The 17,220-nt window shown below is 46.3% G+C and overlaps 1 protein-coding gene across 1 annotated transcript in view; it reads right to left on the bottom strand.

Moving 5' to 3' along the window:
* Nucleotides 1-14,857, bottom strand: part of GIPC3 (GIPC PDZ domain containing family member 3) — a 45,250-nt gene extending 30,393 nt beyond the window's left edge. Inside the window, exons 1-4 of the mRNA XM_066574952.1 lie at nt 14,403-14,857; nt 13,269-13,454; nt 9,848-10,028; nt 4,908-5,014 (exon numbers count right to left, since the gene is read on the bottom strand). Of these exons, the coding sequence (XP_066431049.1) occupies nt 4,908-5,014; nt 9,848-10,028; nt 13,269-13,454; nt 14,403-14,657 (729 nt within the window). The 5' untranslated portion in view covers nt 14,658-14,857. The remainder of the gene's footprint in view (nt 1-4,907; nt 5,015-9,847; nt 10,029-13,268; nt 13,455-14,402) is intronic.
* Between the last annotated feature and the right edge of the window lie 2,363 nt (nt 14,858-17,220).

The following is a 17,220-nucleotide window of genomic DNA, read 5'->3' as shown; positions in this document are numbered from 1 at the left end:
TTTCACAAGTGCTGGGAAATATTCATGCTTGGGAGGAAGCCAATTCAAAATCTAGGGCCCTGCCTCAGACTCTCGTGCCCTAGCACCTTTTTGGGTGCACTACACCCCTTCATGATACCACTTACCTCTTAGATCATTCTTAAAACTAATAATTAAAAGGAGTTTTCTGACTTCTACAGGGATATATGCGCCTCTACCCACTCCCACTGTGCCCCATGATGATGCTCAGCCCTCCATGCTCGTGTTTGTTCACAGGATGCAGTCCAACCCCCTGCTCAGTGCAGGATCACTAAATCATCCCAGACAGATATCTGTCCAGCCTTTGTTTGAACACTTCCATTGAAGGAGAACTCCCCACCTCCTGTGGTATCCTGTTCCACTCATTGATCCCATCACTGTCTAATATCTAATCTGTGTCTCCTCCCTTTCGGTTTCCTCCCATTGCTTCTAGTCTTTCCTTGTGCAGATGAGAATAGGGCTGATCCCTCTGCACTGTGACAGCCCTTCAGATATTTGTAGGCAGCTATTAAGTCTCCTCTCAGCCTTCTCTTCTGCTAAACATTCCCTGATCCTTTGACCGTTCCTCATAGGACATGATTTGCAGAAAGCATTGCTGGTTGTTGTCCCCTCTGGGGACTAAAAGAAAGTGTAAAAATAAAAACAATAAAGTTTTATTAACTAGTAAAAAAAAAGAGTAATAAAAGTTTTTTAAAAACCCCTTTTGCCATATTTACAACAAAAGAATCTAAATAATAAAGCAAAAATACGTGTTTTGTATCGCTGCGTCCGTAAAAGTCCAATCTATCAAAATAATGCATTACTTAACCCGCACGGTGAACGATGTCCAGTAATGCAGCACTTATGAGCATAACTGGAAGAAACCAGTGGAACACAGCTACACCCATCTACTTTTACATTGGGGAAGTCTGGCCAGAAGTGATCTTCATGGAAGAATTGCAGCCAAAAAGCCATACCTTCGACAGACACATGGCAAAGCCACTCAGCTGTGCCCAAAAACATAAGAACTGGGGTGCAGAAAAATGGCAACATGCACTCTGGACTGATAGATATTTCAGATTTTAACAGAAAAAGAAGGCAGTTCATTTGCAGAGGGCAGGAGAGCAGTACAATAATGAGTGTCTGCAGGCAGCAGTGAAGCATGATGGAGACTGCTACATTAATGAGTGTCTGCAGGCAGTAGTGAAGCATGATGGAGACTGCTACATTAATGAGTGTCTGCAGGCAGTAGTGAAGCATGATGGAGACTGGTACATTAATGAGTGTCTGCAGGCAGTAGTGAAGCATGGGGTAGAGTGGTACAATAATGAGTGTCTGCAGGCAGCAGTGAAGCATGGGGGTGAGCGGTACAATAATGAGTGTCTGCAGGCAGAAGTGAAGCATGATGGAGACTGGTACATTAATGAGTGTCTGCAGGCAGCAGTGAAGCATGATGGAGACTGGTACATTAATGAGTGTCTGCAGGCAGCAGTGAAGCACAGTGGAGAGTGGTACAATAATGAGTGTCTGCAGGCAGCAGTGAAGCATGGGGGTGAGCGGTACAATAATGAGTGTCTGCAGGCAGCAGTGAAGCATGATGGAGACTGGTACATTAATGAGTGTCTGCAGGCAGCAGTGAAGCATGGTGTAGACTGGTACAATAATGAGTGTCTGAGGGAAGCAGTGAAGCACAGTGGAGAGTGGTACAATAATGAGTGTCTGCAGGCAGCAGTGAAGCATGGTGGAGAGCGGTACAATAATGAGTGTCTGCAGGCAGCAGTGAAGCATGGGGGAGAGCGGTACAATAATGAGTGTCTGCAGGCAGCAGTGAAGCATGGTGGAGAGCGGTACAATAATGAGTGCCTGCAGGGAGCAGTGAAGCATGGGGGAGAGTGGTACAATAATGAGTGTCTGCAGACAGCAGTGAAGCATGGTGGAGAGCAGTACAATGAGTGTCTGCAGGCAGCAGTGAAGCATGGTGGAGAGCAGTACAATAATGAGTGTCTGCAGGCAGCAGTGAAGCATGGGGGAGAGCGGTACAATAATGAGTGTCTGCAGGCAGCAGTGAAGCATGGAGAAGAGCGGTACAATAATGAGTGTCTGCAGGCAGCAGTGAAGCATGGTGGAGAGCGGTACAATAATGAGTGCCTGCAGGGAGCAGTGAAGCATGGGGGAGAGCGATACAATAATGAGTGTCTGCAGGCAGCAGTGAAGCATGATGGAGAGCGGTACAATAATGAGTGCCTGCAGGCAGCAGTGAAGCATGGTGGAGAGCGGTACAATAATGAGTGTCTGCAGGCAGCAGTGAAGCATGGTGGAGAGCGGTACAATAATGAGTGCCTGCAGGGAGCAGTGAAGCATGGGGGAGAGTGGTACAATAATGAGTGTCTGCAGGCAGCAGTGAAGCATGGTGGAGAGCGGTACAATAATGAGTGGGAGACCAGAATGGATACCATCAGTGACATCCTGTAAATGAAGAAGTAATGGAGCGCAGACAGCACTACCTTTCAACCAGAGACAGGGTGGGCAGGTGCTCTGCAGTCGCCACTAATTAGAATCTGATCCAAATAGATTCCTTATAACAGCAATGTGTAGCAGAAAGGATGTGGCAGCATTCCAGGTGAGATCAGTGACATCCTGTAAACGTAAATCTTCTAATGTAGAAGCCTTAAGACATGTGACATGTTTGTGGGACGTCAGGCCAGGTGATGTCACCTATAAGACGCTGTGGCGGCGGACCCCCAAATGGCAGTCTGCTGTCAGTGATTATATTACTTGTATATATTTTGGGGCTCAGGGAGCTCAGACAATATAGAAGTAATAACTGGAAACCCCCTTATGATATGAGGATCTCCAGCCGTCCTCTACGCTCTACTGCTCAGTGTAATTGCTGAAATGTTGCCAGATAAATGGACCCAGCCAGAGGCATAACATGAAGCTCCCGGGCCCCAATGCAAAACCTGTAACGGGGCCCCCAACTATAATGCTTTACTCATAGTACTGGGCTCCCTATATGGAGTAGAGAGGCCTTATGGGCCCCCGAAGGCTCCTGGGCCCGGGTGCCACCGCATCCCCTGCATCCCCTCTAGTTACGCCCCTGGAGCCAGCCATCTTCAAGATATCAGAACGCCTTTCTTTTTCTATTGACTAGTATATTTTGCAATGGTACGAGGCTGTTTTGTCCCTAAAGGACCAGACGCTCTTTAGGGATTTTACCCTTGTGGCGGTTAAACTGACCCATTTTTTTTCTTCAGCTAATAAAATTATTTTTGCTATCTGAAGGAAGGATCTAGTTTAGGAACGGGTTCCTCATTTCATGTTGGATGTTGTGATATATCATGTGTATAAGTCTTCATTACAGGATGCATACGGCGACAGTTTTGGTCGGCATCGTCGGGGGGGGGAGGGGTCATTTTCTTATTTATGCATATATTTTTATTTTATTCTGTATTTTTTTTACTCATTTTTGTAACCATTTTTTTTACCATCTGTGACCCCCATGACATCATATGAGACCTCTGGGGGGGTCATTCATGTTGTATTATTTTTTATTTCCTACTTTTACATTGTAGCTGGAGCATCTATAGCAGCCTGAGGTAGAGGGAAAGCACCCCCTGCAGTGACAATAGTCACTAAGAGAGCAGCTCTGCTGTGACAGAGGGCACCCCGCAGTCACATGATCGCCGGGTCACATAATGGAAGTAATACTTCCACTTTTTAGTTAAAAGCCGCTCCTTACTTCTCCTCCGGGTGGTCGGCTGTGTCTGACAGTCGAGGACCCAACCTGCTTGATTGCAGGAGCAGAGACTTTAATCCCACGCTGTATTTTTGGTATTGGCTGGGATTAAAGCCGAGGACCAGGGGCTGTAAATTTACCGCACTTGTTCCTTAAGGGGTTTATACACCATAAAATGTATTGAAAAACTGAGGTTAATGGAAAATAAACACAATTTTGCCACGTTTGTTCTTATGGCACACGCCATGCGGCACAAATTACACGGTAACTTTATTCCGCGGCTCATTGATTACGGCCTTCTGCTGCCGTATTCGGACCACCAGAACTTCCCTAGGTTTCCTTCGATAGGGTTGTGTGAGGGCTCCTTGTTGTGGAGGACAACCTGTCATTTCTATTGGTCCTGCTATTTTGGGGTACGTGACACTTTTTGATCACTTTTTCTTGAAGGCGGAGTGACCAAAGGCATTGTGGGGTTTTTCTGACGCTGCTCACTATTCAGAATAAATCCGTTACTTTAATAGATCGGACCTTCATGGACTTGGTGATAAGAAAGAGGTTTATGTATTTTTTATTTTTGTAAAAAATGGGAAAATGAAGCATTTAAACATTTGAATTTTTTGCATTAATTAAAAAAAAAACGAACTTTTACATTGGTTTTTAGTCCCCATAGAGGATTTGAACCAGCGGTCATGTGATCATTTATACAATATACAGTATTGCTACAAATTGCAGTTTATTGCATTTTTGCAGGCACGCCACAGGAACATCGTCATAAGCAGAAAGACGTGGCAGGCCTGGGGTGCTTCGTCAAGTCTCGGGCTGCCATGACACCATAATGGACACCCCTGATCTCCCTGCAGGGGGATGCCATTCAGGAGACCCTTCCATCTGTTGAGTCAGCCCCAATCAGAATGGATTTATTGGAGTATTTCAAAATAAGAGCCCCAAACCGTGAAATTAATAAAAAAAGAGATTGTTTAAAAATAAATAAATAAGAGCCTCCGATTCCATGGTGGGTGGGAAGCTCAATCACCACGAGAATGCCTGGGCTTGGATAAGTGGCGCTGTTCGAATAGATCTATTAGAGGGTTAGCTCTCCTGCCGAGGGGGCAGCCGGTGTGTGAGAGCAGCAGTTACGAGGGTTGTCAGTGCAGATATAGATGTGGAGCCTTACCAGTTCTTCCAGAGTAGCCATGCCCTTATTTCTCAGACGGAGAGTCTCTTTCCCGCTGGACATCTTCCCTTCACATTTATTGGGTTTGCCTCTTTGCCCAATCATATCTAGGAAAACATCAGCAGATTGTAACCAATTAAACAGCATATTAAGATCTGACCTAAGATTATGAATAAGCATTGATCTCGGTTTAATTTACGCCTTTGGATTCCCAGACCTCCGTTGAATTCTCCATCCACTGACTTCCTATCTTCGGCTGTTTGAGGCCGTATGTATGTAAATTTGGCTTTGTCGTGGATTTCTATAGGTTGAAAATGTGTCAAGTTCTGAGTACAGGAGCATTCCACCTCCAGCGTGACCAAGGCGTTATGTAGATCCCGAGAGCAACAGCCAAGTGTTTTAGGTTGTTGAAGGAAATTATGCAAAAATGGGAGGAGGAATCCAGAAGAGTTTGTAGTAATTAGCGTAAATCAAAGCTGGGGGTCATCAAACCTTTAAAAAGGGAGCATGGTCTAACCTCTGAGGAGAACAGACATGTGGTATGGGAGCTCTACATGTCTAGCCTTGGGCATCCTAGCTTGGAGACGGCTCAAGAACTCTTCCCCCAGCCACCACTGTGCAGCACACCTCAAGAGGGGCATTTTGTATAACTCTGCACCTGCTAGCACGAGGCCTGCTCTGTGCCTGGCCATCCAATCAAGAACTTGGACCCAACAGATGCCAGACTGGCACTGAGACATACTGCTGCCTGCTGGACAGCTCGCAGAGCCTCTGTGAGACCTGGCCAGAGTCCCATGCACTTCCATTGTTGTAGGAGTGCATAAATAGAGACACTGGAGGGCTATGAGTGTCAGGGCTGAGGGCCACAGACACCATTTTTGGCCCTTGCGATCAAGGGTGGAAAGTATGTTAGCCTCCTCCGCTGTCTCTCTATTCGCCTGGTGCAAGTACTTCTCACCTACCAACTTAGTCCAGGGGTTTAATATAAGGGGTGCCTGCTCTCCATCAAAATCACAAGCCATAGCTCTTTTTCTGGATTATAGCGCGATCCCCTCAAACCTGCACTCAATACCATTTATAACACTTTTTGTGGATACGAGTTCCAATGTTTTTAGGACTTCTTCTATCATAAAGTCTGTTATCAGAAGCTTTTTATCACTACCATAAAGGCAACAACCATGAATGTTACACGTCGTCTGTATCTCCGTCTATTGGACATCTCAAGCATCACCATTATACCTCAGCTATACAGAACAAAAGGATCTACTGTGAACAGTACTAGAGGTCATTCTTCACTGCTGGTCCACGCTATTCTACAGGCACAGCCTGAATGTTACATTAACTGGATTCTTGCTATTATCTCAATGATGTCCTGGTTGGGTCCAACCACCACTGTGGTCAACGACTAAGTGGGATTTCCACAACAGTATCTGTGCTTTATAGATTTGTGGTGAGGAAGGGTATCGTAGGGAGAGCACCTAGAAGGTGTGAGGAGTCTTAGAAGGCCATGCACCTCTGGAAAATGTATGCAAACAGGGAAATGGAGCAGTGCCTCTACAGTGCCACCTATTGGTAGGCAGCATTCTTGCAAGTCAATATCAGACCTTTTAACAAGCCTTCTTTGCTAGCTTGGCTAATGAGAGGCCTATGGACGTGGGTCAAAAAGGATATAGTCTCTCCCGGGTGAGAGCACATACTAGATTATTCCCAGTCACTGATGCAATGCTTGTTAGGTCTGACATCAACTTGCAGGAATGTTGCCTTCCAATAGGTGGCACTGTGGAAGCATTATGCCATCTTCACATATGCTTATACATCTGTTTCATACCCAATCATCAACATTCCTTCTCATCACGCTAAACAGCAGGGGTCGGCTCATGATGGTGATATGAGTCAATAGTAACAGGGATCGACCACGGTATACCTTAAGGAATTTGCCAGAGATCCAAGAAATAAAGGGCCAACTACCTCCAAATCCGCAAGAACAGCCACAAACTTTGGAGGAGTCTGAAACTTTAACTGCCATAGTACTGTGTAAGGCCTCTCTTACAAGAAAGAGAAAGGAAGTCAAGGTGGATCGTGGCCTTTTATGGCTGGAAAAACTCAAGGAGTTGGAGACCCGCATATCAGACTCAGAGGACAATACTAATCCTCTGCCTGAATGGCTCAGTATGCTGGAGAAAAAGGTAAACCTGCGGTATCAAAAGAGCTATTGACTTGCGTTGCGTTGCGGTTTTAACATTAGGAAGTCCCATTGACAATTGGAAGAAAAAATAGCAGCAAATTCGCAGCAGAAAAAAAAACTCTAGTGGGTGGTCACCCTAACAGGGATATTTTTACCAAATCTGCCCAAGGATCCTCTGAACCCCACGGGGCCTGATAGGGTCGGGATGGACTTTGTTTGCCATCTGCTTGCAGTTTATGTGGATTCAGAACACTTCCTACATGCGTGAAAGACACGGGGATGTCTCTAAATAGGATTACTAATATGGAGGCTTTGAAAGCTCCTTTGTTCTGTACTCTGGATATTAGACACCAATATGCCAAGTAGTGAAGTAATAAGAGTTGTTGGGAAGAGATCCCCCATAGGTCCAAGTTTGTTCTTCGTTCCACATTTAAAGGTCGGGTGACTTTGTGGGCATGCCACATGGATGACGCTTCTAGGACACAAAGATGAATCGGATGAGTTGGTTTTAGATCTCAAGGATTGTTAGGAGTTAATTTACATTTTACTTGGAGAAAAATGAAAGAAGAACCCATATTTTGGATGTGGATGTTTTTAGGAATGAAATAGGACAGTTGTCTAGTCCATTATGTTCCAAGATCACCGATAGAGAGTCTGACAGTCATCCCTCCCTACAGACATTTCTAAAGGACACTTTATGAGGTTCAAGAAGTTTTCACACATCTTCAAACTGCTTCACATCCATTCTGTCCTCCCTGATTGCTGCTGACCCGCACATGTGACTGCTGCAGCCAATCACTGACCACAGCAGAGACCTTCTATTGCCAGGGATTGGCTGCAGCCGTCACATGTCCTCATCAGTAGCGATCAGGGAGGACATCGTGGCAATGAACAAACCCCTTTAATGAGGCTGTGTAGTAAGGCGGAGGGTTTCAGCATTCCTATGCAAAAGTTGGTCAACAAATTAGTTCAATGTGGGGGTGCAGAAGAACAAGTCAGACAAACAGGAATAGAATTAGGCCTGCTGCCAAAATCAGAGTTTAATGCGAAGATATGATGAGATGACAAATGATTCCAGGGTTCCGTTTTTCCCTCATGTGATCGTCATTCTGGATGGATTAGGAAATAATTATTAAATATTGACATATGTTAAAAATCGGATCCCAAATCTGGTTATTTGTGGAAAGAACATCCTAAATGTGTATATAGGAGCTAATGAAGTGATATGGGCTGACATAGCCCCCATAAAGATGGTAGACAGATGTTCTTAAGTCAGAACAATGGCACCTTTGTATGCTTACCCTGTAAGAGGGCAATAAATCTCTCCATCCCCCCATCTTGTTCATTAGCCTTGCAAATACAGGGCCAGCTAGTTGACTAGTGTAATCTAACTAGCCACTCCCAGCTGTAGTCTTGCAGTCTGAACTACAAATCTAGTGGTGGCCTCATTGCCACGCATGTGGTTGGCACACATGGGTGTCCAGTACTAGGTGTCCGGGAACAAGTGTCTTATATAGTCGAATGATGCAGCTTAACAGCGCAGGAGATGGGTAAATCCCCATTCACCTATAGTTTGGACAAAAATACCCTCTTCTTATGCCCAGTCCCAAAACACTCCATCCACATCAGCCCCTCCCTCCTCTCCTCACCCATGCACAGCTCCCATGCACTTTTCACATTCCTCAGACACCTCCAACCTTTCCCCCATACCACCAAAAAACACCTTAGATACCTTCAAACTTCCCCTCACCACCTGCTCACCCTCACTACCCTGCTACTCCTAGCCACAGTGGACATATCCCCCAACCCAGGCCCACCCCGAATTGCTCTCTACTAAAATCACCCCCCAATCGTAACAAACCACCCCACTAGCTCATGTGCCCCCATTGCCCCATTCAAATGCACTCTATGGAACTCCCAATCCGCATGCAACAAACTCCCAACCATCCATGACCTCTTCATCACCAAACATTTCAACCTTCTCACCCTCACTGAAACATGGATACAGCGGTCCGATTCTACCTCCCCCGCTGCAGTCATTCAAAGTCCACACTCTACGACTCTTCCATCCAATTTTCCTGCGTGGCGTAGTTATCTTTTGGCCCCCAGGTCCCACCCGCCTGTTCCTAGAGCACCTCCCCACCTGGCTCCCCCACTTCCTATCCTATGAAATCCCAACCCTCATCCTTGGCTATTTCAATATCCCTACTAACGACCCCAGCTCCTTATCTACCTCCCAGCTTTTAACGATCACCTCCTCCCTTGGCCTATCACAACTCTCAGATTACCCCCCTCACAGAGACGGCAACACTCTCGATTTAGTTTCCCTCCGTCTCTGCTCTGCTTCTCACGTTACTAACTCCCCCCTTCCACTCTCAGATCACAACCTCCTCTCTTTCTCCATCAGGCACCCTAGCATCTCCCACGACCCTCCTATCTATAGCACCTCCAGGAACCTCCAGACCGTCTACACCAACTATTCGCTGAGACCATTCAGTCCTCCCTGTCCCCTATCTCTGTTCCCCTTCCCTAACCTGGCAGCCAAACACTACCCAATTAGTTTGGGACTGTCACAACTAACAAGATAGCTAATATTCCCAGCCGGCCGTTCAGATGCAGGACTGAGCAGGGGTGTTCATGTGTCCAGGGCTTGAGATCTCTACCAACAAGTTCTCTATGGTGTTTATCTGGTATTTATGTAGAAACCTTCTCGATTTATAATAATGCGCTGCAATCATGGTCATCGATCACTTACCGAAAGCTCGTTTTGGTTGCACCAGGCGTAGGGTAAAGGTTTCTGACTTTGGAAGTTCCCTCAACATCTTTGCCACTTCATAGTGACGGCATCCAACAATGGTCTGATCATTTATGGCTTCAATGTTGTCCCCCACATTCACAATTTTAAGTCGGTCAGTGATGCTGCTTTCTTTAATTCTCTAATTAGAACAAATGGAGATTAGCATGTAGACGTTGGTGAGAATGTGCACAAGCCAACTATTATGTATACAGTACGTGTAAGCATTGCATCATGGCCCTCACACCTTCATGGGCCATTCAGCCCATTCAGGCTGCTAAAGAATGGTCTATCTTAGACAATCTTGTCACAATAAGCTAATGACAAATTGTCCCAGTGATCAGCTGTATTCTGTGGAAAGCCAGGCAATAAGTGTTCAAGCACTCTGCAGCATCCCCGCAGGGAGAAAGAACATTCTAAGGATAGAGAAAGCTTCTATTTAACCACCATCCTTGAGTCATGAGCATAGGCGTACCGTCACTGGTCGCTGGGGTCGCAGTGGCGACCCGGCCCCTGTGCTCAGGGGGCCCCGAGGTCCCCCTCTGCCATACACATATGCACATTCAGTGCATTAATGGCTAGCTGCTCTGTCTGCAGCAAGGCTCTGATCACGCGGCAGGCAGAATAGCCAGCCTGAGAGGAAGTAGGGAAGAGCATGGGGGAGGAGGAGGGAGGCAGTCACATGGGCCATCAGGGCACAGTGAGGATATGATCATGTGCTGCCCCTGCCCCCAGCTAAATGGAAGCTGCTGCATCTGCCTGTGCTGCTACTACCACATGGAGGAGAAGTGGTTCAGGCCCTGGGGTATGTGTGTCTATCTATCTATCTCCTATATATCTATTATATATCTACCTATCTATCTGTCTATCTATCTATCCATGTATCTAGGTATCTATCTCCTATATACCTATTATCTATCTCATATCTATCTGTCTATCTCCTATTTATCTATTATCTATCTTATATCTATCTATCTATGTATCTCCTATCTCATATCCATCTAACATCATATCTATCTATCTATATACTCGTATCAATCTTTCTATATCCTATCCTAGCTCATATCTATCATCTATCTTTTTCATTGTGTCTGCAGCTCCTTAATAACATACGCGGTCTTTAAATACTGCCTGCAGGTTTTTTATGTGTTTTTCTTACTTGTGGTTCTAAAGTACAACAAAAACATGTGATCATTTGCTGCCTGGCCCTGCCTCCTGCTGTGTCTGCCTGTGCTGCTACTACCACCACATGGAGGAGAAGTGGTCCGGGTCCCGGGGTATGTGTATATATGTGTATCTGTCTGTCTATCTATCTATCTTGATTGTGTCTGCAGCTCCTTAATAACGTACATGATCTTTATATACTGCCTGCAGGTTTTTTATGTGTCTTAATTTTGGTTCTAAAGTACAACAAAAACCTGACCCCCTCAGGCCGCTCTCACACGTGTTCAGGAAACGCAGCTTGAAATCGTGGCATTTTTACCAGAATTTCGAGCAGCGGTTTCGAACACAGGTTACAGCGTCTGACGGCGCTTTTTAATGCACCCCATCATTGTGATGGGTGAGAAGGTGTGCTAAAAACCACAAAAACGCAAAAATAGAACAGAGAGCTCTCGAAAATCACAGCGTGAGAAACACCGTGTTCGAGCGCAGGTTTGAGTAACCTCATTAAAATCTATGTGAGTGTTGTACTGCGGGGCACCGCGCTAATAGCGGTAAAAAGCGGTGGTGTGAGAGCGGCCTGCGGGGCCACAAACCAATTATCATGTGCAGGAAATGTGTCATGTTTGGAAAGATTACGCCAAGGGGCAGATCATGTATGCAGCACGATCTAGGTATGGGTCCGGGGGAGTGTGGGGTGGAGGCCCAAGGGGGCCGAGCTGAACTTTAGGTCCGCCCCTGGTCATGAGGACTCTGAATACTAACTAGTATTTCTCATCATGATCAGCCGGGTGATAAAATCAACCCGATTTTGGTAAATCAAATGGGACAAGTACAAAAATCTCAGGGAAATCGAATTTCCCATATGCCTGATATAGAGGTCAACATGCAGCCAATCAACAGCCAGGGTGCCTTGATGATGTCACCAAATGTGTCTTGCATCTTGCATATGCACAGCAGTTTCATTGGACACCTGCATCACATGACCTAGCCATATATATTACATTCAGCAGAGAAGTTAAACGGGGTTGTATTGGAGGACCAGAGAAAGAAGCTGCATCACGTTTATATGCCTGTATGAAACCTGGTCTGTACATCGGGGGAGGGGATATTTCTGCTGCTGTCAATGTCTATAGCAGCAAAGCAGACAGACAAACTCCAGTTCTCTGCTTGTCTGGGGCGAGGGGAATTCAGTTACACCGCACCAAACGGGGCACAAATACACATTACATTCTTGGCCAAAAGTCTTCAGACCAACAAGTTTTAATTTTCCCAAAGTTTGCTGCATCAGTGACTTTAGATCTCTTAGGCCTCGTGCACGCGGGCAGATTAGGCATTGATCCGGGTTGGGATTCCTCTCTCCACGCACAAAAGCGGATTTTATTTGCAGCCGCTGCGTGCCGAAATAAAATCGCAGCATGCTCTATTTTTCGAGCGGATATGCAGGGGCGGCTTCTGTTGAAGTCAATGGAAGCCGTCCCTCCGCGGCCCTTGTAATGAGCATGGCAGAAGCGTCACGGATGTGCGTCATCGCTTAGGCGACGGCGCAGGGAGATCTGTACTGCAGCGGTGCGGTGGCGTCACATCCACATACAGAAGATGATTATCTGACAGGTACGCAGTCACAGGCAGCGGACACGGGAGGATTCTGTGCGGGGTTTCCACATGCGTGCCCGTGGTATGAGGCCTTAGTCAGAGGTTTCTATGGTCACTGAAGTTCAATTAGAAGCATTTTGTACGTTTTTAAACTTTTGACAAAAACATTAACTTTAGGCAAAGACTCAATATTTGTCAACACGTCACCCGGACGTGCTGCACATCGGCTTCTGGCCAACCCTGACTGATGACAGACTGTCCTCCTAATCTGTGCTTGGGATTTCTTACAATTTCTGCGTCTGTTTGTCCACCTGAAGGATAGGCCTGAGATCCGGGGAGATGCCTGGCCATGGACCCCACATTGCCTTGTCTGCCTTGTGACATTGAGCTCCATCATGGTGGGAAAAGCATTGTGCATCAGCAGATGCTACTGGATTGATGGGAGAAGCCGCATTCCTTATTGGTCGTGTGTGCGTTACATCTGCAGCACGCAGAGCAGTTCATACAACCCGCGTGGATGACATGAGTCCATCACACAGCAGATCCTCGTCCTCCCAGTCATGGCACATAGTCAGTCTGCACCAGTTGGCCATGAGCACCCCCCCCCCCCCCACACACAACCTACCTTTATAAATGCATATCCAGCTCCATTATCAGTGATCGTGAGGCCCAAGGCATCTTCTGTTTTGGTGATCTCAACTTCTTTGGTTTCCCCTCTAACATGTGCAAAGATAAAGTCTTCTAGACCAATCTGCCCACCGAGAAGCTTCTGCATGTCCACTTTGTGAGTGTTCAAGGTGCAGAACAAAATCTATGCAAAAGGAAAAAGAGAGAGAAAACTGCCTAAATATGAAGGTTAGGAATATATTGGTATGAAATGCTTAAACACAGATGGCCGAACCTCTTCTGTGATACTTCGCATGCATTGGTAGTCTAAGACTCTACATGCTGCTCCGATTGGCCAGTGCTGTTGCATCAAGTGGTCAGAAGCAGTTCGGCTTTGTTTGCCAAGAACCAGATGGTCACTTTAATGATTCTCAGGCTGTTCAAAATTATTGCACTTTATGTACAGATTCACTAGAAATCAGAGTGTAATACTCTCACAAAGCCTTTATAAACACGACTACAGTGCCCCGATCACTAATACAGGTCCTCAGCCCCCTGCTCGTCCTCAGATGCTTCCATATGCAAACACTGGACTACTTCCCAGTCAACTCTCACCACCAATGTGCTTGACACAGCACTGAGTGGAGCAGTAGGGTCTGCAGCGCTCTGATCAGTAGGACCACCTCCAGTGCCAACCGTATGAATGCTACACAACGAATAGCATGGCGGGTGCCATATTACCCAACAAGAGGATGCCGGTCCTGCACTGCTGAACTGTAAACTGGTAGAAAACCTGTGGAAATCAGGAACAGAAAAGTTAAATATAAAGCAGTTAAGGGTATTATTTGTGGTGTTGTGGGATAGCCAAGGCATGAGACTCTGGAGGGTTGCGTCATCTGGACTTGTGCTTATGGTCATGATTCTTTAGGAAGCAGCAATATTCTGCATTGCTCTTTGTGACATAAGAATTCTATATGTACGATACAATATGAAGGGGTGCCATCCAAACACGTCACAACGGAAGGACTGAAGCAAGAGATGAAGAGATCGAAGACAGAAATGGGAGTCAATGTCTGTTTGACCGGCTGTAGATCCTCCGGGACATAAAGGTCTACAATCCCCTCAACTGCAATAGTTCTGATTGTGTCCTCACCTCTGTTGGAGATATGTTGAACACCTCGGCAATTTTTGTATAAAGTTCCTTGACGTTAGTGAAGCCCTCAATTTTTCCAGTTGGGCTGCCATGAGCCAGCTGCGTGTGGAAGACCAGCCTCGGCCTGACTCTTGGCAGATGAGCCGGTGCCGCGTTGCTCTGGGCGGAATCATTTGGTCTGGTCTCCTTGGACTTGTGTGTGGTCTCTCGGGGGCCGCTGCGTTCTCTCTGGTCAGGGTCTGCTCTGTTCTCCATGAAGTCAGTTTCCAGCTGCTCCGTCTCTTTGCCTTCTTGCCTGATCTGCGCAGGATCTCGTGGCTGCCAAGAGGGTGTGCTGGGGGCACAATCACACAGATATCTCCGGGCAGGTGAATTATTGATGCTGGGTTACTCTGCGTGAACACTTTGTAAAACTATCCCTTCTGAAGAGCAGCAACTCAATCCTGCAGCTCAGATGGTTCTTCACAGCCCTGTCAGCTGCAGCCTCCAGGGATGGGAGAGGTAGATGCCCTCTGGAGACATGCCGCCTTATTATCAATTAGAGGAGCTGCAGTTAACTCCTTCAGCCATGGCTACAGGTGGCGACGCCGCGCTCTACCTTGGATACAATCTCACATTGTCAGCCTCTGGGAAACACAAAATGATGCAAAACTCAGAAAACAAAACTAAAAGCGATGCAGAAAAAGAGGAGCTATAACAAAACCCCAGGCTGTAGAGCGGGCCCTTCACTAAACATCGATGCTCTTGTGGACTTTGCTGCACACAGCTTTCTAGGGGATCGTTGCATTTCTGTGCTTGACTTTCAGACCCTTCTAAAGGCTTCATCTACCAAATCATGCGGACAAAATCTGCATGGCAAAACCACAGCAATTCTGGTAAAATATGTGTCTGCCCCCCGGAGGCCGGAGGCCAGCATTAGGTGCGTCCGCCATGTTATTTCATGTGGATGCGATTCAGGTTTTATGAACTGGGTTAAAGAAGAAATAAAAGCCAATCCATTTAAACGGTTTCCCCTCCGAGTCACAAACTGCAGAGACTGAAGGGGGGTTTGCTGAATATCATACCACGTCCGACATTAATACATCATAATGACATCAGGGGTATTAAGTGTTGCTTGTCATGATAGGCCGGGCGGGAAAAATTGCCCCAATTTTCTACAAACTGGATTGGGTGTGTCCAAGCTGATTGGTGGCATGAGTCACTGGAAAATTACATTTCCCACAGTGCTTGGTACAGAGGGGACTGTGCAGCCAATTAACAACCAGGTGGATGATGTCACCATCTTACATACGGGCAGCACTTTCATTAGACGTCTACATCACATGACCCAGCCATATATAACATAGGCACTGTGTTAGCAGGACAAAGAAACTGCATCAACGTCACATGCCTATACAAAATGCCCGCTGCACCTAGGGAGAGATGGTGCCAACATGCTGACTCACAGGCGCAGCGCTCTAGAGCTGCAGGAGGTTTATGGGGCTTTAGAATATATATTTTTGATTTGGGGGAATGAAGACGAGGCGGAAACCAGGTGTAAGCAGAAGGACATCAGCACCACCAGCTCCTCGCCGGAGCATTAGACCAGTAGCTGCAGGTTTTAATTTAGGGGGAAGTAGGAGGAGGAAACTTGGTGAAAGCGTTTTGTTTTTTGTGTGGCAGCGGTTATTGCTGCAGCGGTTCCAGCGCGCTCTACATGAGTCATTGTATTCTGCAGGTCGGACTGTGGAGGCAAAACATTTATAGCTTTTCAGATTTTTCTGCTTTAGCACCATAAAAGCATTCTGTATAGACCTTGTTCTGCATCCTGTTGCTCTTCAGTCGCAGTCGGTGAGGGCCGCTGTCTGTTAGAGAAGCTGCAGGTTCTGCTCGTTTCACTTTGGGATACATACAGTTCTTTGATCACTTTCATTTTGTGGGAACTGAAAACACATTCTGGCATTATTTATGGCATTCACTGTGCGGTATAACCAGGGGCGTAACTATAGAGGGTGCAGGGGATGCAATTGCACCCGGGCCCAGGAGCCTTAGGGGGCCCATAAGGCCTCTCTTCTCCATATAGAGAGCTCAGTACTATGAGTAAAGCATTATAGTTGGGGGCCCCGTTACAAGTTTTGCATCGGGGCCCGGGAGCTTCAAGTTATGCCTCAGTGCAGAAGGGTTTAGGTATGGGTACAGGTACAGATACAGATAGAGGGGGGGGGCAGCTCCCCTTTTGCATCTGGGCCCCTGAGCCTTTAGTTACGTAATCTTGGTATAACGGATACTTTAACACAATTCTGTAGGATTAGGGTGATACCAAACTAATTTAGACTTTTTTAAAATATTTATTTTCAAATATACCAAGATTACGGAAATCAGTTGAAAGAACAAGATTACAATAATAAGAAGAACCACCAAAAATACAGAACAGTCACAAAGGCCTCAGGAAAAGTCACAAGCAGACAATACAAAGATGAAGGGCCCTGAGGGGTTTGAACCCTCGCTGTAGCATCGGGTATGTTTGTAGCCATTAAAGGGCCTCGTAGTTACAGCATCACCGGGTTTCTATTACTTAGAACAATCACACCCTACAAAGGAAACAGAACTAATTGTGGTCGTGTTTAATGGTTTGTTACTTAGTAACAGTATGTAAGGCCAGAAGAACACGTGTCCATCCAGTGCAGCATGTGACTCCGCAATGTTCATCCAGAGGGAAAAAACAGAAACAATCAGTGAGAAGCCAAATTTCTGCATTTAAAGAAAATAAATTCCTTCCCAACTCTGATCTGGCAATCAGAACAATCCCCCGCATCAACACCCCCTGAAGACATTACAA

The sequence above is a fragment of the Eleutherodactylus coqui genome, chromosome 7 (genome assembly GCF_035609145.1).
Source record: "Eleutherodactylus coqui strain aEleCoq1 chromosome 7, aEleCoq1.hap1, whole genome shotgun sequence".
NCBI classification, from domain to species: Eukaryota; Metazoa; Chordata; class Amphibia; order Anura; family Eleutherodactylidae; genus Eleutherodactylus; species Eleutherodactylus coqui.
The sequence above is the reverse complement of the archived record's forward strand: the minus strand, read 5'-3'. Positions and strand labels throughout refer to the sequence as shown.